Source organism: Gouania willdenowi, chromosome 16, assembly GCF_900634775.1.
Source record: "Gouania willdenowi chromosome 16, fGouWil2.1, whole genome shotgun sequence".
Taxonomy (NCBI): domain Eukaryota; kingdom Metazoa; phylum Chordata; class Actinopteri; order Blenniiformes; family Gobiesocidae; genus Gouania; species Gouania willdenowi.
In genome coordinates, this window is record NC_041059.1 from 23,695,718 (window position 1) to 23,720,760 (window position 25,043).

The 25,043-nt window shown below is 39.5% G+C and overlaps 1 protein-coding gene across 8 annotated transcripts in view; it reads right to left on the reverse strand.

Moving 5' to 3' along the window:
• ubr5 (ubiquitin protein ligase E3 component n-recognin 5) overlaps positions 1-25,043 on the reverse strand; it is a 43,753-nt gene that overhangs the window by 16,876 nt on the left and 1,834 nt on the right. For 3 of the 8 annotated variants that reach the window (XM_028469717.1, XM_028469712.1, XM_028469718.1), the window contains exons 2-39: positions 20,675-20,719; positions 20,480-20,561; positions 20,028-20,104; positions 17,594-17,713; positions 16,448-16,733; positions 16,099-16,258; positions 15,319-15,468; positions 14,461-14,672; positions 14,252-14,368; positions 14,000-14,110; positions 13,718-13,872; positions 13,248-13,365; positions 12,889-13,073; positions 12,657-12,766; positions 12,307-12,419; positions 12,030-12,176; positions 11,790-11,901; positions 11,512-11,666; positions 11,207-11,404; positions 10,845-11,055; positions 10,584-10,710; positions 10,329-10,480; positions 9,845-9,940; positions 9,597-9,720; positions 9,409-9,506; positions 8,849-9,006; positions 8,621-8,712; positions 8,361-8,507; positions 8,095-8,213; positions 7,876-8,002; positions 7,014-7,143; positions 6,733-6,893; positions 6,113-6,352; positions 2,974-3,097; positions 2,711-2,822; positions 2,487-2,618; positions 438-695; positions 77-345 (exon numbers count right to left, since the gene is read on the reverse strand). In XM_028469717.1, coding sequence (XP_028325518.1) covers positions 77-345; positions 438-695; positions 2,487-2,618; positions 2,711-2,822; positions 2,974-3,097; positions 6,113-6,352; positions 6,733-6,893; positions 7,014-7,143; positions 7,876-8,002; positions 8,095-8,213; positions 8,361-8,507; positions 8,621-8,712; positions 8,849-9,006; positions 9,409-9,506; positions 9,597-9,720; positions 9,845-9,940; positions 10,329-10,480; positions 10,584-10,710; positions 10,845-11,055; positions 11,207-11,404; positions 11,512-11,666; positions 11,790-11,901; positions 12,030-12,176; positions 12,307-12,419; positions 12,657-12,766; positions 12,889-13,073; positions 13,248-13,365; positions 13,718-13,872; positions 14,000-14,110; positions 14,252-14,368; positions 14,461-14,672; positions 15,319-15,468; positions 16,099-16,258; positions 16,448-16,733; positions 17,594-17,713; positions 20,028-20,104; positions 20,480-20,561; positions 20,675-20,719 — 5,530 coding nt within the window. The remainder of the gene's footprint in view (positions 1-76; positions 346-437; positions 696-2,486; positions 2,619-2,710; positions 2,823-2,973; positions 3,098-6,112; positions 6,353-6,732; positions 6,894-7,013; positions 7,144-7,875; positions 8,003-8,094; positions 8,214-8,360; positions 8,508-8,620; positions 8,713-8,848; positions 9,007-9,408; positions 9,507-9,596; positions 9,721-9,844; positions 9,941-10,328; positions 10,481-10,583; positions 10,711-10,844; positions 11,056-11,206; positions 11,405-11,511; positions 11,667-11,789; positions 11,902-12,029; positions 12,177-12,306; positions 12,420-12,656; positions 12,767-12,888; positions 13,074-13,247; positions 13,366-13,717; positions 13,873-13,999; positions 14,111-14,251; positions 14,369-14,460; positions 14,673-15,318; positions 15,469-16,098; positions 16,259-16,447; positions 16,734-17,593; positions 17,714-20,027; positions 20,105-20,479; positions 20,562-20,674; positions 20,720-25,043) is intronic. The other 5 variants (XM_028469720.1, XM_028469713.1, XM_028469719.1 and 2 more) reach the window with 4 other exon arrangements.

Below are 25,043 nucleotides of genomic sequence, written 5' to 3' on the forward strand. Positions count from 1 at the left end.
ATTCAAACTAAGGTTAATAAATTAACATAAAAATAGAATGTGCTTCAAAAATAAATACAAAAGCTCTGAGCTTCACCTGCAGGTTAACAGCATCCTGGTATGTGAGCTTCACAGCAGCGGGGTACTGGGAGTAGACAAGGTGGTTGTACTTTGGAATCAGACTCATAAGATCAGAAATCTGCCTGATGACGATGCTGTAGGCCCGAGCAAGGCTGCTGGCAGACGTTAGGTAGCTGCTGGAGTTGTTGGCCTCCAAAGCAGCAGCTGCTGCTGCAGCACTCGAGCTAATGGCACTGGAGCGACGCAGGTTTGTGGGGTCAATGTATATCAAACCTGTAGAGCTTGCTGAAAGGGAAAAAACAAACAAACAGTGGTTTATATTTCAAGTGACACCATCTTCAGAAGAAGGTCAACTTTAGTCCAGCAAGCTCAGTGACCTGCTGGAGTTGAAGAGCTTGATGGGGCGCTTCCAGTTGCTCTTTGACTGGGAGTGTTTCTTACAGCCCACTGCATGGAGCGAGGAGCTTGGGCTGCACTGTTAGCATGTGCAGCGCTGGTTGTCCTTTCTAGCGGCTCATCCAAAAGGAATGTCTCATGGTCAACATCATCACTTTGGCTGCTGCTGCTGTCTGAGTCGCTCGAGTCATTGGACTGAGAGTCATCCTCTGAAAAAAAGGCGGGGACACTGCTGGCACCTTCATGAGGAGGAAGATAGAGTAAAGTAGAGAAAGAACAGGTTGATGGTTAATTATTTCACATCTTTACATTACTCTAGTCTTTCACATTAGATTTATTAAGACGGGGAAGAGGGTTAGAGAAAGGACTACAAAGCAAAATAACACAAGCAGTCAAAATAAGTCAGAAAAGTCGCAGTCCCTTCCAATCAATTAATGTCAAATATTAGGCTTTTTAATAAATTTATAAAAGTAACATTCTTATTTGAGAAAACAGCAATAAGGAATACAAACATTACAAACAGTGGAAAATGCAAGAACATAATAATGAGGTAAAAAGCAAAAACAAAAAAAAAAACACAGACAGCACACCAAGTGAACAAATGTCTATTGGATTAGTATGTTACTTTGCTCAAATGTCAATAAGAGTGCATTTTCAATGAGGGAGCATATTAGATGAAAATGTGAGGTGCTATAACTAGGGATGTTGGCATGTAAACCGTTCATCTTGTAGTTTTACACATCCACAGCATTCTAGTCGACAGCCAGAGCACTAACCGTTTTGTTTGTTTGATTTTAAGTAACTTCATTAAAACAGCAGCAGCATGAGTTTTAGATAAACGGAAGTGGGATGTATAAAATATTACAAAACAACAAATTAGCAACGCACCCACAACAAGACATTTTTTAAATGATCAATGTTCAGGTACTGCATGAAGGCTGCCCGCCACGTCCACATGTGCACTTGTTGCTGCAAGGCAGCGAGAAAAAAGACGAGCGTCGTTTGGAAGGAAGACATTATAGGCAAACTGTGCAACACGAAACTTTTTATACTTTAATTCAACTGAGTCAATTTGAAATCTCATTAAACACAAGCTGCTGGACATCAGCCAGTTTTACCTGATGATAGGAAGGGAGGTAAAGTTTGAAAAGCTATAACTAAATAGTGAACCCGAGCCAACTGTAAATCCTCCCCTGGCCCCTGAGTGTGTGAAAATGTATGAGAGAGAGAGAGAGTGAGAGACAAAATGAGTGTTAGAAATATGTGTGTATGCGTGTGTGTGTACCTAGCTATGTGAAAATGAACTGAAAAACAAGACCTGTTAAATCCCCTTTAAAAAAAATGTTTTTCTTGTTCAATCTAACATTTATTATTGATTACATGGCTGCTCCGTTTGTATAACCAAGTAGTCAAGCTTTACTTTGAATTTGGAAAATATATTATTGTATTTACATAATTACTTGTCTGTCTTGCACATCTAAATACTATTTCAACTTTGAATGCAAACACATTGTTCTGACAAGTCGGCAAGGAAAACAGTCGGTATGCAACATCCCTAGTTATAACACATGAGAAGTGGACAAACTGAAGGAACGCTGAGTGGAAAACTGTGGCCACTTTGCAATTTCACTCCGGCTCTGGCACGTTTTATATGCATTAAAGTAAAAAGGAGCTCATACCAAAAATAGGAAAAGCCAAGGACACCCTACTGCCTGCAAATAAAATACATATTCAGCCAGAGATTTAGTCTGCTATATTATTAGCTCTCAAAAGAAAACCCATATTCCAAATCACTGACTGTCAAGTCCAAGTGTTAGAGGACTTTAGTCTCTAACTCTAAAATAAATCTATAACACAGACTGAAAGAAGGGAAAGCTATTACACTTAGGCAAATCAAGGTCCTTAAAAGGAAAAATTCTAATTAAATAAATGAATTGCATTTCCAAGTTTTAAAGCCCTTTGCTTTTTTAGACTGATGAATTTTCCATGAAACACCCAAAGTGACGTGTTAATGACTTTATGTGACCAACCAGCTTCTGAGCCTGCTGTTGCTGCCGTGACAACGCTCCTGCGGCCGCTGGCGTTGTCCTGATTGCTGTGGTTACTTTCACTGTCGCTCTCAGTCTCAGCTGCTGCCAGTAGATCCAACTCCATGTCACTTCCTAACAACAGAAAAAAATACTGTGCACTTAATGTTGACCTTGCCAGAAAACCAATTTTTTTTCAAAAATAAGATCATTAGGACAAATCTCACCATCCTCATCATGTTCATCATGCTGTCCCTCAGCTTCAGCATTTTCCTCTCCTTGCTCCTCTTGGTCATCATGATGGTCTTCCTCTCCTGCTACTCCCTCTACAACTTCAACCTGACAAAAAAACAATATAACTTTAAATCTAAAAATATCATTTTAATTTAAAGCATAATGGTGTCTCAACAATTAAGCTTTGGTCTCAAAAACATCACCAAAATCTTTTACATTCAATTGCATCCAAACCATTTTAGCCAAGTCTACTGACCTCTTCCACATCTGCTGATACAATGTCGTCCTGCTCCTCGTCTCTCCCTCTGACAGGCTGAGACTGGCTGCTGCGCCGAGGCTGAGGGTTCCTGATGATATAAGAGGCAGCTGTCTGACTGGAACTGGAAAACATGAAGTGCATCCACAGTGTTGTATCAAACCAGGGTGACTCATCACATTATTTTGTTTTGTTCTTATCTTCTGCTAATTTCCGCACTGACAATAATATAAGAGTTACTAAAATGCTACTTTAATTTTTTTTTGTGATTATATTTAACAACATATAAAAAAGTATATACCATTCTAGAATGGACATTTGAGACAAATGGCGAGCATTAACAAATTTAGTGCCAGCCATTTTCAGAATTTCTACCCCCGAGTGGCATTTTGACTGATTTCAAAGACCCACAGAATATTTTGTAGTATGACTATTTGAAATCTGACACCAGATTCTGAAAGATTGAAGCCTCTACTTTCATCAGAATTTTGTTTTATTTCTGGCTTGTTTCGTTCTTCTGTAATCAGCTGTAATCAGTTGAATAGAGCAAGTTCAGCTAAGTTTCAGAGCAAAAAGCTGAGAAAACAGCCTTTTTCTAAAAAAAAAAAAAAAACCCCTGTCAGTGACTTTAATTTTGCTTGAACACTCTAAGATCTGAACATTGTTTCCTTATATAAAACAACAAAAAAAAACACTGAGACAGAGCTTTTGATGAGAAAATTATTGTTATTTTGCTATCTGGGTCAGAGTTGAATGGATTTCTTACTGTATTTGGCGTTCCTCCAAGTTTCTCTCCCGTCAGCCTGCACACGCGCAACTTACTCATCCTGAGGAGTGTCACTGCTTGCCCCGTTTTTTCTTTTTTAATCGTTTTATCTCACCTTCGCCACACTCCAATAATCCACTAAAGTTCCACACATGCTCTGGTCTGCTGTGCACTGGTGATAAAATCGACATCATCTCTCATCATCTCGCCATTTTCTGTCTCGTAAACTCTTTCCTCTCCCTCTGAGCTCTGCATCCAAAGGTGCACTACCACCACCTACATGTCACCTATTATTTTGCTATCTGGCTCACAGTTGAGGCCCACCCTCCCCCCACCCTCAATCACACAGACGCTACGTCATCTTCCTCCCGACAAGCAGAGATGACCGTTTGGTTGATGGTTTTATCTCACGATCGCAACATTATCAATAATCCACTCAGGTCCATACATGTTCTGTGTTAGTATGTGGTGCTGTGAGCTGCTGGATACTTCACAATATCACTCCATAGCACCATAAATCTCACTCGTTCCTGCTTCTTCCTCCTTGGCTAAGGTAGCATCAGTGGCTAATCTTACATCTAAAGGTGTGCTGCTTGCTGCCACCTTCAGGGCACAGTTGGTCACTACATCACATTACAGCTTAAATTATGATGAGGGACCTCCGTCAGGGTGTTTTCAAGTAATGTCCGTGAAAAAATGCAAATGACGAGTTTTCTCGTCAATGACACTGAGCATTTGGATTTGAAATGACGAGTTAACTCGTCAATGGCACTGAGTGAGTTATACTAAAAATAAAAAAAAAATAAAAATTGTGGATAAAACGTGTCTGTAGCGCACGGGGAGTGTGTGCGCGCGTCATTTGCAGCCAGAAATGCCTGTACCCGTTGTTGCATTGACGTGACCAGATGGTTGATCTGTCTTTGATCCCACTCAGCCTACAGAGCATTTGGGAGCTCCTAGTGAGTTGGGGGTGGGTGATTCACTGAAATACTCATCAATCCAGAACATCTCAAATTTTATATACATTATGATAGGCTTCATATCGAGCAAGTAAAGAGGCCAGTCTAATACTGGGATGTTGGTAGTGGTCACAGTTCTGGGTGATCCTGGCTGTAAATGGACAAGTGTTATTGTGACGAGGTTGGCGAATGCTAATGGCAGTTATAACATCTTCACATTTGGCAAATTCAAATTTTTATTACATGGCTTTTTTAGTTGAGAACAAGCAACATGTAAAGCGTTTAGCTCATGCAATCAGAAGTTGAGCTCTGAACGCAAACTGAGCCAAACCAAAGTACCAAAGTTATCAGCTGTCCTCCGCCCATTTGGACAAAGTCCAGGACTAAACCTGTGTAAAGCACCGTTATGCTGTGTTCACACCAAACGCTATCCAGGCGTCGAAATCGTGCCTCACACCCGTAGTTGGACGCTTGTGCACATTGAATCAGTACACTTGTCACCAGCGTCGAAGATGCCCGGGACGCGAAACAAGTTTGAAAGGGAGCGCGTTGAGGGGAGGGGCTTCTCTGTTGCCGCTGGTGTTCATACAATGATGATACTGTAGCCATCATTTATATTCATATTTCACCCAGTGACTGTGAAGTGGTGGAGAACATTGTGTTGTGAAGGCGGTGTTTCTGGTCGGATGTATTTTGGTGTGACTCAGTGTGTGCACTGTGATGCTAGGGGGCTATAAAGAAGTGTGGTGAATGGAGAATAAAGTTTGGAGATCCTTGCTGAACACTCCGCCTCCGATTCCCGTTCATCGGCTTTACATCATCAAGAGTGTGGCTTGGCTTTATTTGCGCCGTTTCTGGATTCACCAGAGCTGCACTATGAGGAGTCACTTTCAGCGCTACTTCCATCCCTCCCGTGCCCAGTTTGACAACCTGCTGACCCGCATCGGCGCTCGCATCTACTACCAGGACACCAACTGCAGGCGCTCTATTCCAGCTTGTCCATCTGTCTCCGCTTCCGATCAGTGTTTTTTTTCATTATTCTGAATACATCACGGTTGGGGAACACTCCTGATTAGTCGACGGGCCGCGATATGCCCCAAAAGTTCAACAATTCCAACTCCAGCGTCGGCCGCGTTGGAGGTACCGGACCCACGTCAAAAGCTTGAAATATCAAAACGCACAGTGTCCGCCGTGCGTAAAGCTTCAAAACGCGCGGCACAGGAGGCGCAGGACCTCTGACGCTCCCTAGAAGCGCGTCCACCATATCTTGTATCCGTAAACCTGACGCTGTTGACGCTTTGGACGCGTTTGGTGTGAACATGCCATTAGTATCGTGTATCTTCATCCATCATGACCCACAGAGCAATTCTACACGGTTACCAGACAAAAAGAAAACCATTAAAAGACAACCCACCTGCTGGACTGGTCAGGCGAGGGTCTCGGAGGCAGAGGTTCCACAGAAAACAGCTCCTCACTGCCCTGTACAGCATCAATGCTAGTACTAGCTAATGTGAATGGTGCTGTGGGCCGAGCGATACCCATTCGCACAGGAACAATCAGTGACTCTGCCACATTACACAGCTCCTCCACAGCGTACGGCAGCAGAGCTTGAAAAACACGCCGACACTTTCCAATGGGCTGGGGGATGAAGTTGCTTTGAGAAAGAAATTGATAAAAACAAAAATGACACGTCATTAGTTAACCCATAACCAAACACTTTACTACGGAGGATGAGGGAGTGAAAGTCTCCTTTTAGGTTTTGGTTGATCATTCATCCATATTTCTCCACAGCAGATGTCTGCTGCTCTAATTACCAATTTAAAACTGGACGACGGGTCACAACTGGCCGGCAGGCTGTAATTTGGCCCTGCCTTCTTTAGAGCCTTGGTCTAGTTAATACAGCAAGAAGTTAGATTATATAATTCCAATTCAAAAGTGCACTGGTCAACATGATTAAGATAGTGACAATAAGCAGAAACACTGAATAAGAACCACAAGAGAATTAGAATAAAACACACAATCCCGTGTCCTTACTTTTTCTTCTTGGACGAGGCCATCTCCACACTCAGGATAACAAATACTCGAGCTACAGAGCGCAGAAACCTCCTGGTGACGTTCACTGCCTCTTCTCTCCGACCAGGGGTATACTTGTTCTGCAGTTCCTTCACCAGAGTACCCAGTAAAGTATCTATAAACTAACACATGGGACAAAATATGATGCACACACAAATTAGAGAACTGCTTTCCTTTCTATGAACATTGATTTCTTTTAATGAAAGCGAATTCATTGAACGCGTCAGACCAAGTGAACTTACTGTGATGTCAGGAGCACACTTGACAATGAGGCAGTGTGTGAAACAGTCAAGGCGAATGGTGCCACTTTGTTGATTCAAGTAGACCTGTTCTTCAGGTAGGAGGTGCGCAATTCTGCTGCTAGCACTAAGTCTAAGAAACAACCGACAATTATTGGTTGGAGCTAATAACAACGGAAATTTAAAAGTAGATTAATATGCAGTAGAACATCCTTTGGATTTTCATTGTTTCATTAATTATTTGTAATAAGTCCTTTCACACTCTCGGAAATCAATTCCTTGAAAGGTTGTTTGTGGAAACGTGGTATCGCTCTTTGAGGCAGAAAGACACAGTTTGCCGCTAATGCTGAACACGGGCTGAAAATTCTGTTTTTACCTGACTTTTCAAACTGTTTCACTTATCGGCCTGTCCATCTTGTGCACTTCCTTCAAATTTGTAAATTGAATTAAAATAATAGCTTAGTAAAAATAATCATGGACTTGGTTAATGAATGGTGTACCTCGCAAATGTAAATCTTTTAACTCTCACTTGTTCCATCAATAATAATTTTATTAATAAGCAATTTTCAAAAACTCAAATACACTTTACATTTGTTAAAACAACTACACAAGTCAGAAAAGAAACTAACAATAATAAAGGTAAATACAGAAATTACGTAATCACAAATTAAATACTTGGGAAAGAAGTGTGGAAAGCCGTGGAATAACATTACAAACGCTGTTAAGTTGGAATTATTAACAGTGAACAAGCTTGTTTAAGCTTCTATCTCTCACGACCTATGACCCCCCCAGGTCGCGCATGCGCAGTTCCAGAGTGTGAAAAGGCTTATTAAACAGAAACGCCAAATTAGTGTAAGAAACTTACGGATCTTTATTTTCCTGAGAACCAAACATGATCATTGATTTGAGGGCATTCCAGTCCTGGAGGACCCTCTCCAGAGCCAGCTGAGCAAAACGGGGAGGTTCTAGATCATGATCTGGCATATCAGAATCTGAGGCACAAAAAGAGTTTGTTTTAACAATGTCAACTCTCAGGAAAGTTTACTCAAAGTGAGAATATGGCAAAAAAGGAAGGACAAAACACCTTCTGCATTTGCAGCTTTGCGGTTTCTGTCCTCTCTGATGCGTGGAGGTCGATACTGACAGTGCTCCACACTCTGCCTTGCAACCGTCTGAACCAGGAATAGTAGAATATGTTCTCCCCTGTAAATGTACCAATTACAAACTACTTAACGCACTGATCTATTGTGTATTAAGCTTCACTATGTTAGCATTGACAAAAAGATTACAATTTTGGAAGTGAATGTACTTAATGGCTTATCAAAATGACTTTTTGCATTGGGATCCTACCTGCTGTTTGGTGTGGTCACCAGATTAGTGGTTGTAAGTAACCTGTACAGCAAATCAAGGCGAGCAGCCTTCTGCCCAGCTATTAATGTTTTGCACTTGCATTTCTCCCAACAGTCACAGTAAGCTGTAGGAGATGTCCTTTTTAATCTGGGAAAAGAGAACAGAAAAAAAAAAAACATTACTACATGTTTTAAAAAGTATCAGCCAATAGCAGCAATGGTTTGACCACTGAATCAGTACAGCTTAGTAATAGAACGAACTTGCAGTCGTGTCCTTTGTGACAGACCCTTGCACACTCAGTACAGCAGCACAGGGACTCCAGCAAGCCACAAGTCCGACACTCAAAAATATCCTAAAACACACAAAAAGTGTATTAATGAAAACACCAGCAAACAGATAATTTTTAAAGTGTGTAAATTAAACTGAAAAAAACCTACATCGCAACATTAATACTAAAGGAAAATTTAAGGCACATCTCCTCAGCTAACCTGGTTTATATGCTCTGCTCCAGTCCAAGTGAAACTGCAAGTGTCATTACAGCACAGAACGTACAGGGGCGAATCGTCAGGGTTGGTTCCTGAAGGGCAAATCATTTCCATGAACACCGAATCTGCATCCTCCTTTTCTGAAATGGCAGGGTCTCCTGCTGAGGAAAAAACATCAGAGGAGCAGAATTAAAAATCTAGGAAAGTATAAACACTATTTCCAATATAATAGTTAGCTATTGAAAGTAGAGTGGAAAAAAAAGTCAAAGATTCACATAAATCACAGAATTTACAGCGTAGCAAATAGATAGACATCGCGTTGAACGTGCTAAAATGGCTTCTCATTCACAAAAAAGTAGGTTGCATTCTTCATATTGGTTGGTCCCACAGTGCATTTAGAAATTTTTTTATTAAAATTTGAACTTATTAAAATCCAGAAACCCATTACATGTTCTCCAGAAGTTCATGCTCACAATGTCATGTTTAGGCACTTTTGAAAAAGACCGTTCCCTAGTTAACGTCAAATTAGGTCATAACAAGCTATTAACTGTAAGAAGATTTACCTTTCGTCATTTTCTGTGCAGCCTCGAGCACAGTGATAGCAGCTGGGTAAGCTCTGCCACTCACTGCTAGCATAAATGGGGTCATCCCTCTTGCATCCCTGTCGACATAAACAAACGTACAAAGGCACGCAAAGAATAAATGACACATGAAATGAAAGGAGTGTCAACATATAATGATTTCAGCCTACTTTGCAGAGAGAAGCTCTCGTAGATGTGGCCTCAGAACAACACTGTCGCACATCAGCTTGAGAATAAGATGGGCATTTGCCTTTCTGTCTTTAGACTCCACAACCGAAGGCTCGGTGGACGGCCCTGCTCAGAAAAAAATACATATTTTTGAAATTTAGTCAACATAAGAGAATATTCAATATTGAATACTATAAAAAGTAAAAAGCATCTACAATAAAAGAAAACTTTTGATGAAGAGATTATTTACCTGGTATTGTGGAGGTGCTGGGTCCCTGACTGGTACCAGTAGAGGCAGTGGTGAGTGACCCCACAGCTGGAGCTAAGATGAAGTCAATGTCACCATCTGGACATGAAGCAAGAACAGAGTTAACGTGTTTCCTTCTCAGATGACTGACAGTAGCAGCAAAGGTCCATTGCGGGATGAACTGGTATGAACCTTCAAATTGAGTAAAAGTGCAAACCCTGCTTTGGAGCAAGAAAAACTTAAATCACACACTTTATGAAATGTAATGTTATTTAATGGAAAATTAAAAAGCATTTGAAAAAAAAAAAATGCAAACATGATAGCTGTATCCTTGTTTTGCTACGAACGTGAATGTAAAGGCACACTTAAAATAATCTTGTACTTGACCGATTTGACTTTTTTTGTCAGTTCCCAATAAATAAATTCTGCTTCCAGTTTTTTTGAAGAAGTGATAAGCCAGAACACCATGTGAGATCATAGAACTTACCTGGGTCCATAGGTGGAGGGTCAGGGACCCAGCTTGGTGGAGCAATGGGAGGAGACACAGGGTCTTGATGGTCACTAGATGATGCACCAGACTCATGGCGACCAAGACCTGCAGCTCTGAGAGACCGCCGCATCATTTCTCTCAGACGAAGCCTTATGACAACACAGACATTCAAAGTGCAGGATTTATTAAACAGAGAAGAGGTGAGCTCGAAAAAAAATTCCTACAACCACAGAAAAACAAACTGGATCTTACCCTCTGCTACTGGAGGAGCCGGTCCTGTTTCCAGAACTGTTGCTTGAGACTACAGAGATGGCATTAGCAATTGCCTCCACAGCAGATAAACGCTCTGCAAATGTGTTCCTCTCTGACCGTTCTGCTTCTGAAATAAAACAATAACTTTACATTGGCAAAATTGGTTTGATTAAATAAAGAATTTACTGTAAAACCAAATGGTATATAAAAAAAGATATACTTTTGATTAAACTCGTAATATTAGAGTGAGGCAAAGTTTACCTTCTTCCTCTTTGGTCTCCTTGTTACTGACTGGGAAGCAGACAGAGACAGCGGCATGGAGGATGTTGCGGTTGCCATCACATCGATGGCCGAGAAGAGCCCCGAGAGCCTGGCTGACCTGATCTAACAGGAAGGCCTGCTCGAGGTTCACAAGGTACTGTCGGCATGCCTCATAATCACAGCGGAGCACATGCTGCATCAGCGTCTGCTTCTGGAATGGAGGAAGAACAAAATTGTAGTTTGAGTACTTTTGCTTCCATGCAAATTCTGGATTTTAGTTCCTCAAAAAACATTTGCAAATTGAAACAAAATATAACAATACATTTGTTTTTCTGTGTGGTTAATGAATTAGACATAATTACCTCAACAGCCATAATAATGATAGCAGCTTTCTTTTTGATGGCAGAGTTGGAGGGGAGATTAACCAAAGAGTGGACTCCCATTCCCAGGCTGTTGATAGGTGGCAGGTCCAACCAGTCAGGATCTCGTATTCCACCCATACAGTCTTTCGCCATGGGGTAGATAGTACCATTACCATCCCGGAGGATGATTGGAGACTCCTAAATAAATAGCTCAGCTTAGATAGGCAACTACAGTATTGCTTTTTTTATTTTCTTTGAAATTTTGTATGAAAATGTTTTGCTATTGGTCAAGCTGGGTCATTCACCTGTCCTGCTGTAAAGATGGCCACGTTGCGCTCACTCTGCCCAAGGAAGGCCAGGTTACTGGTTGGGAAGTTATTCTCCTGCTCAGCTTTGCCTGAGGCCAGGTCAAAGATACAGTACCTTACCCAGTTACCAGTTTTCAGCACTGCATGAACTCCTGGAAGAATGAATAGAATAAAAACTGATTCCCATGTAGAACTTTGTGGAAGACTCCAAATAATGTGAATGAATACAGAAATATTGACTCTTTAAACAGGCTTTTACACTAAAAAACACTGACCTTTGGAGTCAACATTCACAGCCAGAATTTCAGCTTTTTCTGGGATGCAGAGCTTTTTAGGTGTTCGTTGAAAACAGTCTGGAACTTTAGGAGTTCCGCCAGTTTTAACCACCTGTCAAAAATCAAAGAAGTAAGAATTGCTCTGAGCACTAGGAGGACAACACTGAAACTCACTGCTACCATTTTAACCAAGTGCTCAGTCACTGCAAGATGTGAAATTCAAACTATGATTGCTCATACCTGTAGCTCATCTATTCTGAGCAGTCTGCAGTCCTGCAGTAGTGAAGAGGGGTCAGAGTCAGGGGGTGTTGCAGTACTCTGGTTGCTCATGTTGCTTGATGTCCCTGGAAACTTCACAGCAACATATGCTCCATCCACTTTAAGAACCTTAAACGTCAGAGGAACAAACTGTCATTCAACACTAAACATAAGGAAAGTTGATAAAAAGTTACAAAAAGAACAAAAACACACCAGCATCTTCATTACATTTTGAGATTATCATTTCTGCTGCTCTTACCTTTCCCACTGGAACATTTTTTACATCTTCCACAAACACCACTTCCCTCAGAGGCCACTGCTCTTCATTCACCTTTTCTTCTTCTTTAGGGGCTGGAGTAGAACGCCTTCGCTCTGCAAGTAGTTCAGTGAGTTATATTTAAGTTTGTTAGCAGGCAGGCAGGTGGGGAGATTGGGGGATAGTTTCTCATAAAAGCCTGTGCTTTATTTTATCGTCAAACACTAACAGGAGCCCAAATTAAAGAGGAAATTACATCTGCGCAATGATAATAGTACAACCACTAAAGGGAGCATCATTGATGAGAATTGAAGGTATAAAAGAAAAAATAAACAAAATAAAAGCCAACTTACTGTAAGGGAGAGAGGCACTGCTTGCGATGGAAGAGGTATCACTGCATGTAGATGCAGGGGAGGGGGGTGGGCCCATTTCAGTCTTTACCAGCTCTGGTTTACTCTCCGTCCTACAAGATCAAAGTATAATGTATTTTTAATTTGACTGTTAAGCTTTGTGCAGTAAAACATTTAACAAAAAAATTACAGAATCAAAACCATCAGGTCCTGGTTTGGCGGATAAAAAACTAACTTGATTTCCTGGGTCTTGGTAGTCTTTTCCATGTTCTTGAGGCTCTCTGGTGAGCGCAGCTGGAACCTGCAGCTGTCATTCATGTTCCAGACAGACTCCAATAGGACACCCACTTTGGGAATCCCAGCACTGACTGAAAAGGCCACAGCACCAGCATGGTAGAGGGGGTTATTTCTTAAGCACACCTAAAGACAGAGCCCAGAAGACAAGAAAAGAAGTTAGGCTTTAGATTTCATCCTTTTTTGGGACAGCAAAATATCAAAGATAGATCATAAACAAGGGTGTTCAACAGAAGGATGTTTTAAAGAAATATTCACTCATTTTTACACAGGTAATTGAAAATATGATAAAACGCTTACCTGTGTTCCCACAGTGATGTTGGGTATGGAGGAGATGCCAGCACCCGACTTTGGCTTTTTGTTCTTAGCTCTAGCCTTTTCAAGCATCTTCTTCCGTTGACTAAAAGGCACAACACCCCTATGAAGAGGAGCATTAGTCAATCAAAACCAAGACCACCCATTTCTAATACATAACTGACAACAATGTTACTGCTCTTAACTATAAACACATTTAGTGGAGGCAATATTATTTCAACCTCACGCAATCACATGTGGAATTAAAAATGTCACCAAGTTAACTTGGTAGTAAATGTCGACGATGCACAAAGACAATTAAGTTTTAGATGTCACCCTTCAACACATCTTAAGAAAGTCTTATCAGGGAGAAAAACATACAGGACTTCATTTGCTGAGGAATGACCTCTCATACCATGTTCAATCACTATGACATTCAGTAGACTATAACACACATGAGTACATTATGTTCTTACCACCAATAAAGACTGTTCTCCAGTTGTGCACATGTGTAGAGTGCACAGCAGTGTAGTGACACCATGCGCTCCCCTTGAAGCTCAGAAAAGTACTGAGCGCTGTGCTCAAGCTTTGAAGCCACTGTGCTCAAGGTATCATCCACCCAAGTTGCAACCTAAATATGCCAAAGATACAAACAGTTCAGTAAACATTTCTTATATAGTTATTATTGGGTATCTAAAAAAAAAAAAAACGAAAAGTAATAATGTTAGAAAAAAACTTTTTTTTTTTTGTATTTTTACCTTGTTGGTTTCTGTTGCTACAGTAGCCCTGATACTATTGGCAGACAAGAAAGTAATCTTTTCATTGACCAGACCCAGGAAGGATGCACGTGGATGATGAATGGAAGGATTCTGTTAAAAGGAACAGGCTAATGAGCTACACACCATGTATCAACCTTTTTGCTCACATTATATATATATTTTTAAATGATACATTCTAATTCATAGATAACTCCATATCTTTACAATTTTGACAAAGGTTTAAACCTCCACCTGTTGATTCCTGTATGGCTCAGGTTCACTCCATTTCCACTGATAGAGTTCTCCTTTGGAGCTGACGGCAACTAACTCTGAAAACATGGCTCCAATGCTCACAAACTTTACACCATCCTGCAAAGAACATTCACAGGTTTACATTGAAATGCGATAAAAGTATAGAAAATGAGGCTGTATTGCCATGACAAGTGGCAAACTGTATTTACCTTTTCAGGCCACCACTGGAGCTCTTCTCCCAGGGAGACGGGGCTCTGGAGTGGGATGCTCTTCTTATCGAGGTTGGCTTCGCCATCACGGCTCGTGGAACCTCGTTCCGTATCAAACGAGGCCCCATCGAGCCATCGGCGCTCGCGCAACCTCAATACCGACTCACGTTCACGTAACAGCTCCGAGTCACGTTCTAAGGGAAGAAGGAGAACTGGTATGCAATATGGTCACACCAGTGGGATAGAAGTAAGCCACTCTCTGGGAAAGACCCATCAACATTGTCTTTAAGACTCAAGAGAGAAAATAGATTCCCAAGAATCAAATCAGTCAATTGCAAAACTGGAAATTGACAGGAAAGCCTGTCGTAAAAATATGGGTAATTCACGCTCATAGATTAGAAAGAAAGCATGCATGCAACGGAATACTAGTTGGCTATATACTGTATATTTAAAGTCTTCCATTTTGCAAATGGAAGACTTTAAATGGTCTGAGTAACAACAGGTGGGGCTAGCGGGCCTTTCTCAGAGGGCTTACTGTGTGTATTACATCCATGCAGCACAACACACCCTGACACACATTTCATTACCAACTCAAACTAAAGGGAAAACGTACCTTGAAAACATTTAAACTACTGTTGTACTTTTCTCATCATGAAACATTTACCATCTTCAATTCACTTCGATGTATGTTACTTTACAGTTAAATAATCAAAGGAATTATAAACTTAGTATTTGATTAGACATAACTGTGTTGCCTGAAGGAAAATCATTCCCACAAATTAAAGCTTTCATCACTGCTGCCACCAAAGCCTTAGTAGCTGTTCTTCATTTCAACTTTTACAGCCATATTGTTGTTACCTCTAGAAGATCCCAATCGTGACAGTGAAGAACGTCTAAAAGAGGGGTAGCCAAAATAACTGATATCCTCAGAGAACATGGCATCAGCATCGATAATGACACTAGGATGAGCAGAGTGAATGTCTGCATCCAACAGGGACATCAAGTCTTCTGCAAAAAGAACAGCACATTGTTCTTATAACACAATCATGAAATATTGTCTAAATGATACTGTTAAATAAATAAATAAATTTTGCTCAGTGATGATGGAATGAAAGAGTTATACACATTTTAATGAATCTCATTTGGTAAAAAAGTGGAAAGAAATGGTATTTAGTGCAGTGGTTCCCAACCTTTTTTGGATCGTGACCACATTTTGATATCAAGAATTTTGGGCGAGTTCAAAGACAATTTTTTTCTAGAATTAGTTTTTGATCATGTTTGAGCTCAGATATTTTTTCAACTGCATTTCAGTTGAACTACATTGATATTTCACAAAGTGAAAGTATAGAAATATGGGTCCCGACCAAAAGGTAGAAATACACTGATTTAGTGGCTCCTTAATAAATTTATTTCTAGTTTTTTATCATTTCCAGTCATCTCATGCCTGGGGTGGGACCAACATTGACACTATTTGTTAATTTTCCTCTCTCTCTCTCTCTCAAGTACACCCTGTAGTGACATCACGTACCCCCATTTGAGAAACATTGTTTTAGCTGATATGCATGTCATTAATCTAATTTCATTTTATATAACAATGTACAGGATGTATGAAGGAAACCAATGTCGGTCCAAACAAACCTCCTGGGAGGTAGGACTCGCTAGCTGTATCATCGCCATCGTCTCCATCTTCATCATCCCGACTTAGCAGGTTGTTAACCGCAAGGTTGACATCAAGGTTGGTCCTCTGAAGCTCCCTTATGATCACACTCCTGGATTTCCCCTGAAGGACTACCTGGGCCTGGGGAAGGTGGTGGTGGTGGGGGGAAGAGACGGAAGAGAGGTATGAATATGGTGTGCTTTGTTAATACACTCTTGTCAACAACAAATGACAGGGGTGTTCAACTGTGAGTTACCTAAATGTAGATGGAAAAGGAAAAATATTGATAAAATAATATGTTGTTCTTAGGCAGTGCTGAGGGTGCTGTACCTGAGTAATAAGCTCCTCTGGGATGACAGAAGCTGGTATGACTGGCTGAGGCTGGCTACCCAAAAGGCCTGAGCCTCGATCCCTTCCTGTTCGAATCACCCTCGTCTGTCTACGGGAATCACGAGCAGCAGCTGATGACCTTCCTGACGTGCCTCCGCCCCCACCTCCTCCACTCGCCCCTCCTCCACTGCTGCTGCCCCCTCCAGTGCCCCCTCCTCCTGCTCCTCCTCCACTCCCACTGCCACCTCCACCACTGCTTCCATTCACACCAGAGCTCCAGCGACTCCTGTTACACAGTGCAAAGCTAGCGTCAGACATTTATGCTAAAAACAGCAGGTGAGAAAGGACACTGAGGGAAAATGTACACATCTTGCTTTGAAAAGATTCCAAGGGTGTAACAGCAAAAACTGAGCAGTCCAGCATGTCAAGGCTTTGCAGCAGACTTGTGTGTGTGTGTGTTTTTAAATGTATTTGAACCTTGAAGCTATATTACATTATATTCTCAAAGGCACACTCTGTAACTTTTGGCCACTAGGGCCGCTAGACCTGTAACTTTCACGTCAAGCACCCCGAGTGGCCACAAGTCGCAAAAAACAACAGTCAGTCAGTCGGGCCAGCCTCCTTTGTCTTTTGATTGTGTATGCAGACAGTAGTTGACCTGTAACTTAGGGATAAGAATTGGCTCAAAGGGCTGGGGTGCGAAGAGGGAAGCCCCGCTCAAAGCACTGATACTATAAAGCGCTGTATAATGGCCTGAGGAATGATTTAAAATAACTCATATGAGTCAACTCTTCATGTCAAAAAGTCCACGGTGTGCCTTTAATTACAAAATCATGCAGTGCAGAAAATAGTCTTATTTTACTCCAGTAATGTACTTAAAGCAATCCCTTTACATCATTATCCATGGTTTATGTACATCTGTATCACAGGAGTTATGTTCAGCTTTCAAGTGGTTAATTCTTTTTATAACTGAGCTTTTAAATGCTTCAACATGTAGAGTGCACACTTACCCGTCACATGATATAATACGTCCCCTATTTCTCTTTGCAGCATAAGTACTCCTCTAAACCCACTGGCAGTCAATGTTTTGCTCTGTTCAGAGCTTAACCTGGACCATTTATCACAGCCAGCCCTGTCACAACTTACCCAAGGGTGTTGCCTGCCAGTCTGCCCAGTGTGTCAGAACCAGACAGGAACCAGGGGGGATCACTAGTCCTGCCTGGCCTGGAGCTCCTTCCTGTCCCTGAACCACTGCTCAACTTTGAACTGGAAACAAAAGATGGGAAAACAGTTACAAACCTAGAGGAGTCCACAAAGGACTAGGAGAATAATTGAGACCTGGATTGACAGAAACTTAATGTACTCCAGGTATTTGTTCTGATTATTTACTTTTATCTCTGTCAAGAAATGAAGGGGGTACAAGACTATTTATTTTGGAGACTAGCATGGCAACACCCTTGGGAATCAGAATTGACTGCAACTCTTTTCTCCTTCAAGACTTTAAAGTTCTTGGGGTTATAGGGCTGCAACAGCTTTCTCCAATTTCAATTGTTCTGTATAATGTGATGTTTTTTTTTTTTAGGCTAACCAAAAACAGTTTCTGTAAGATTTTTAAGTTTTATCTTTATGAGCACAAGCGAATAGGTATTGTGCTCTGATCAGGTGTGGCAAACTAATTTTGCCAACATTTGAATGAAACATAACCAGGATCGCCACATTTGACATGGGGCTGGGCAATATGTAGGGATCATCTCATACACAGTAAAAAGTAAGACAATACTCCTGATATATATGTAATTTAAAACTTATTTTTGCACTAAAATACAACTTTTTAAAAATGTCTTCCTTAACTGCCTGCTTCTCACAGAAACTCCTCTCTGCATTGCTTGTCTTTCTCAGAGCAAACAACCCCACCCTGCCCTCATTCACAAGTTTTACAGAGACAACATGGCAATGGACATGGAAGACAAGTGGGTGTCTGATGTGCGTCAGAAATATATCATCTGTAAAGAATACTAAAGATAGACCAGGAACACCAGACAGACCTCAGCCACATTTGCTATCCTTTATGACAAAAGAAGAAAGTGACAACATGTAGGGCCTCCAATTTTCCACAATTACAAAAAAAAGAAGAAGAGGGAAATACAGATTTCATTTTCGGAAAGAGAAATAGCTGTAGGACACACTTTTTGGAAGAAAATCTAACGGTCTTGCATGATCTTGCACGATTTTTGCCGTCTGTTTCAACTTCTGAAGCATCAAAAAATATATTTACAAGATTCAACTTCTTTAGTCCATATTAGGTAGGGATACGACAAGATCACACGATATAAAAATATCTCGTCAGGCTTGTGTGGTGTATCACAGGGGTGTGAGGCAGTGTTTTGAACTTCAGATTATGCCAGGCTGACTCTCTCTACCCTCTATTGTAGTTCTAGTTAAACTAGAGGCATGTGTGTGCACTATAAACTATTGCGTAAACTCTCTGGATTATTTTTAAGAGGATGTCATGATAATGACCATTTATATTAGTTAGGGATGTAACGATTCACTCAACTCCCGATACGATTCGATTCACAATACTGGGTTTACGATACCACTCTCACGATTTCATTTACAAAAAGGGACTGTAGACAAATGATGATATAAAATGAAATATTCCTATATTTTTTTTGGGAGAAAACTAGAAAATACTGTACTATTTTCCTTCTATTTTTCATTGTCAGAAGAATCCCTTGATAAACTATTTAAAAAAAATGCAATTTAACTAAAAATAAATCTTGAATGAAATAAATAAAGGAATCATACAAATGAAGAAGCCTATTTAATTAAATTCTGGTTCTATAGTAAACAATGCAAAACTGCATAATAGTTCTTTTTCTTTTTAAAAGTGCAACTGAAAATGTATTTTGTGCCTTAACAATTGGACTTTAAAAAAAAAAAAAAAAAACAGTCATTGCACAGTATTTACATCAGATATTTGTTTGGAACAGCAGAGGGCACTGGTAACCCAGTGGTCGGTTGGCATGAAGCTATTCAAGCAGTGAAGAAGAGATGCTATGCGCTAGCAGACAGAGCTAATAGAAAAAAGTGATTCTACAAATATTCACGTATTACAGATATTCTTTCGGTGATAAAGGGGTAAAGAGTAGAAGGCGGCCAGAAAGAGAGTAGTATGAGATTCCGCCTTCTGGACAAGAGAAGTAAATAAATATATTAAAAAAGTACTGCGATTAAATTTTCAGAGAATCGATATGAACCGTGATACCTATGAATCAATTTTTAACTTAAGCTCAGTGCTCACAGTTATTAGGAGCCCAGCAGGTACCCTACAGCTGCTACAGCCCAAAAAGAAAAGCAACATGATGATAGTTAAATGAAGAAAAAAAAATCTCTACCACTTTTATTTTTTTTAACATTGTGCCAAATTTTTAAAAACCCAATTACAAATTTCAGTTTATTTATTGTGCAGTTCTATCTTAGAACATTTTAGACAATCTCAATTTAGGCAAATTTCCACGCATTTACAGTATTTCTCGTTTATTACAAAAATAAATATTTTTAAGTAAAGATGTCTCACCCATCACTGCTATCCGGCTTGTTGAGCTCCAAGCGATCAGGCTGAACAGCAAAGCTAATTCTGCACACACGTCCATCCTAAAAAAGATCCATGCAACATTTTCAGGGTGACCCACCAAAAAATGATTTACTCAACACTAGGCAAAGGCAAGCAAATTTCTTTGTACAGTGGAGTTCATAGCAAGGAAACGTGTGTATTACAATAACAAAAATACAACATTTAGACAGATTATAAAATTGATTTGTATAAATGAAATACAATGAGCTGTGGATTACAAAAGTCTGACTTTGAAACAATGACTGCTGTATGCCAACCACATCCCATTATAACATAATTACTCAATTTACAGCACAATACAATGATGATTCCTTTTTTACACCCAGAAAAATAACAGACAATAAACTAAAGCTGTGTAAGTTTGATACAAATAATGCATTGTCTCATAGGATTACCTCAAGAAGAAATCCAGCATGGTTTGGCCCCACAACACACTGTTTCAGAGTGGCCTGCTCCAACAGACTTAGATGAGGATGACTATATATATATATATATATGAAAAAAAGTTAAGCCAGTTAATTCTTGAAAAAATAGAAAACTTACATCACACGTATTTGCAGCTTCACCCTGAATTGCAACTCCACACTTACCTGTTAAAACTATATTTGTTGAGTTTCTCTGACACCTCACGGAGCCTGGACGAAGGAAAAATTATGAGAATTTCTTTCTTTATCAAAACAACAAACAAGCCATCTTATTTGCCATCACCAAAAACTATTTGTACACGACAAAGAAACTTTGAGAATGTCTAAAAACAGATAGCTGGAGTGTGTATCCCTGATTAGAGCAGCACTGGAAGTAGATTGATTATGGAAAGTCTTAAAAACAGGCTACATTAAAGTATCCAAACATCAATCCTTTCTGAACAAAGTGTTGGTCTTTTGAATCAAACACTTAAATAAATATATAAAATAGTTGCACCTAAATATTAGAGTGGAAGTTTAACTTTTAGATTGAGGAATTCATTTTATTAAATCAAATGAACTGGATTCTAGTCAATTTAGGAGGTTTATTATTATTCTTTTTAATAATTAAAAAGAATAAACTGTGAGTTTTAGCTTCACCACTATTTTTATGTAATTTACCTGCTGTGTAAGAATAGTAACTCATGGTAACAGCTATAGGTACAGCTAAAAAAAATGATCATGAAAAAATTCAGTAGTTTTTCAAAGTGAAACCCATATATAATATAGACTAGTGTTTTTCAACCTTGGGGTCATGACACCATGTGGGGTCACCTAAAATGTCTAAATTCATAATAATAATTTTTAAAAAGTATGTTTTTATTAATTATTTTTCAAATTACAACACCACAACTGTATTCCATACTTTCACATCAAAAACATGTAGTTCAAATAAAATTTTCTATAAAAATATGAGTTCATTTGTAACGCAGCATAACAAACATGATCAAAAACTAATTATAGAAGTGTCTCTGGGGTCGCCAAAAGTTTGTGATATCAAAATGGAGTCACAACCCAAAAAAGGTTGGGAACCACTAAATGACACCCAAAAATCCCTGTCACAGACAATTAGATAATGTAAAATCAATAAAAAAGTATATAAATTTTAAACAGTAACCTCAGGCTTCTGAGAAGTATGTTCATTTCTATGTACTCAATACTTGGTTGGGCCTCATTTTGCATGAATGACTGCATCATTGTGGCGTTGCATGGGGGTGATCAGCCTGTGGCACTGCTCAGGTGTAATGGAAGCCCAGGTTGCTTTGATTGCAGCCTTCAGGTCATCTGCATTGTTGGGTCTGGTGTTTCTCATCTTCCTCTTGACAATAACCCATAGATTCTCTAAAAGGTTCAGGTCAGCCCAGTTTGCTGGCCAATCAAGCACAATAACACCATGGTCATTGAACCAGCTTTTATTGTCAAGTCCTGCTGGAAAATGAAAACTTCATAAAGCTTGTCAGCAGAAGGAAGCGTTGATTATGGACTTAAATAAACAACAGTGAACCAACACCAGCAGATGACATGGAAGCCCAAATAATCACTGACTGTAGAAACTTCACACTGGACTCTGGGACCTTGATATCCAAATGAGATGCAAAATTCCACAATCACTGGGCTTCTATTACACCTGGGCAGTGCCGCAAGTTAACCATTTCAATTCCACACCACATTGATGTAGTAATTCATGCTAAAGGAGTCCTGACCAAGTATTGAGTGCATCAAAATGAACATACTGTTCAGAAGCATGACATTTCTGTTTAAAATATCCTTATCTTATGTAATTATCAAATTTTCTGAGACACAAAATTTTGGATTTTCATTATCGGTAAGCCATAATCATCAACACTTAAAGAAATAAAAGCTTGAATTGTTTCACTATGTTACCCGTCTTTATGTGTCATGAGTCTATATTATCATATATGGGTTGAACTATTACATGATATTCTAATTACTTTTTTTAGATGTACCTGTAAATATCGAGCAACGCTTGGTTAGGCTGGATAAACCTTTTATTTTGATGTGGAAGTCTGACAGAAAGTTTAAGCCAGATTGCTACAAATAATTCACAGACTCACTTATAATATATTAATTTATTAAAATGTGAATGTTTCTTTATATTAGAGGAGTTACTGTCCTGCAGCAGGACATGGTAACTGTGGTTTGAAATAGAATGCAGGCCTGGGGATGCATGGCTATAACCTCTTGAATGAATCAATGGCACAAACCACAAGATGTTTACAGAGTGTTTTTAATTGGATTCCTACCCAATGGAGTGGCCTGAGAGACTAACACAAGTATGAAACGTGGAAATGACCCAACCAAAGGAACTACAGCAGCATTAAGTATTCTGCAAAAGCTTTTTAAAAGCTTAAGAAGTTTGATTTGTATAGTCCGTAGGGCTGAATGATTGATTACATTTGTGATATTATCGCAATATCATAAAACGCGATTTTCTAATCGCAAAGGCTGCAAATTTTTTAAATTTTTTCTCTTGTGCAATCTTGTACTATCCTGTTAAGTTCAGAGAGTTTTAAGAAGTGCAGTCCACATGTTTACATGTTTCATGAAAGGTGAAGTTAGATACGTATGTTGAAGAGGTAAAGCCACAGATTTGTTTGCTTTATTGTTGTAATTTGTGCTTTAAAATTTATATTTTATTTTCATTGAAAGTTTAAATAAATCAGATATCTATTATGAAACAGATTGATTCATTGCTTGTGTTCATTGAAAAATACTTAATTACTTATAATAATTATTAAGATTATTTTCCAAAATCGTTCAGCCCTAATAGATGGGCACTGATGTTGAATGAAATAGGCTGGGTAACAGTAACTGCATTACCTCAAGTTCTTCGACAACGACAAAAACTTACTTATCTAATTTAACCAAAAACTCTTGTATGTTCAGTCACTAAAAGTGCAATGCCAGACCCTCCCATACCACCCGTTTTGCACTAAAGTATATTCTTGGCAGAATATACTCAAGTCACTTCTTCTGGATAATGCAAAACCTTGACTTGTCCTTTGGAATGCAGTAATCCAACATGACTTGTCAATCTAAAGCAGTGGTTCTAAACCTGGCTTTTATCAAACTCCATGGGTTCAATGAGTCAGTCTCAGGGGTTAGAATCAGCAGGGGTCAAGACACACAAAAAGATGAATTACAATAATGTTAATTTAAAAATACTTTATGTCAAATTAAAAGCGTTTTGAACGGAGCAAACAAAAACGAAAAGAAAAAAAAAAATCAGCCCAGGCTTACGTGCATGTCTGAATAAAATAATTGTTTTGAAGATATTTATTTTTTCAATTATGAAGGGTTCTGTGAATGCAATGATGAAGCTTGCAGTGTTCAGTTGATCCAAAAAGCTTGAGAACCACTGATCTAAAGAATCTCTACTGCTCAAAAGCTGCTTCCTCTTTAAGAATGTTCCCTTCAGGGGGTTGTCCTTGCAGATCATATGTCTCCTGTGTCTTCCTTCCTCACTCCTAGAGCCTACATGTTCTCCCTCACTGCATCCCTGAGCCTCCTAACTGGTCTTCCTCCTCTTCTCTTGTCTGCCAGTTCCATCCTTAACCTACATAGGTATAATCTCTCCTCCATACATAACCTAATTATCTCAGCTTCATCTCTCTTACTTTGCCACCAAACTGTCCAACATAAAGTGTCCCTTTGATGTACTAATTTCTAATCCTGTCCATTCTGCTGTATCTTTGTAAACCTTAACGTCAACAACAGTATGGCTGCTTCCAGTCTGAGACCAGAGGTGAGCAACTTTTATCAGAGCGGGGGCCACAAAAATGTTTTTGTTTGATCAGATGGCCACATTCATGTCAGCATTGAGAATTATGATTGATTTGAGCAAAAACACAGGAAACAAAGAATTTTTAGTCCTTTTATGTATATTTTTTTCATTTTGTGCATTTATCTTGTCGTTTCGTATATTTTTCCTGTAAAATGCTTTTCTTTTCGAGTCATACTGCGTATTTGTGTTGTCATTTTGCACGCGGGGGGTGAGGGCGGTTGGAGCCCATTTTTGTATATTTCTGTTATTTTGTTTGTTTGCAGTACTGTAGGTTTGCCAAGTAATTTTTTGTGGTATTGTAATTTTCTGTAATTTTGTGTGTTTTTGACTCATTTTGTGTTATTTGCAATTTCATGCGTATTTCTGTTGTTTTGTTAATTTCTGTAGTAGCTTTCTGGGCTTCTGGAGTATTTTCTGTGTTTCTCTTGTCTTTTACTGTGTTTTTCTGTAATGTTGTAATTCTTTGGTATATTTTAGCGTCTTCCTGATGTTTTGTGTATTTTAATATAATTTTGTGCGTATAATTTGGGGGGGGGGGGGGGGGCATATAATTAGACAGAGAGCCGCAAGTGGCCCCCGAGCCACCAGTTGCCTATGTCTGCTGTAGACCTTCTTTCTTCAACCTAGCTGGGATGCTTCCAAGACAATTATTTCCATCTGGTTCATCCTGTGTGCACTTTCTTATCTTCA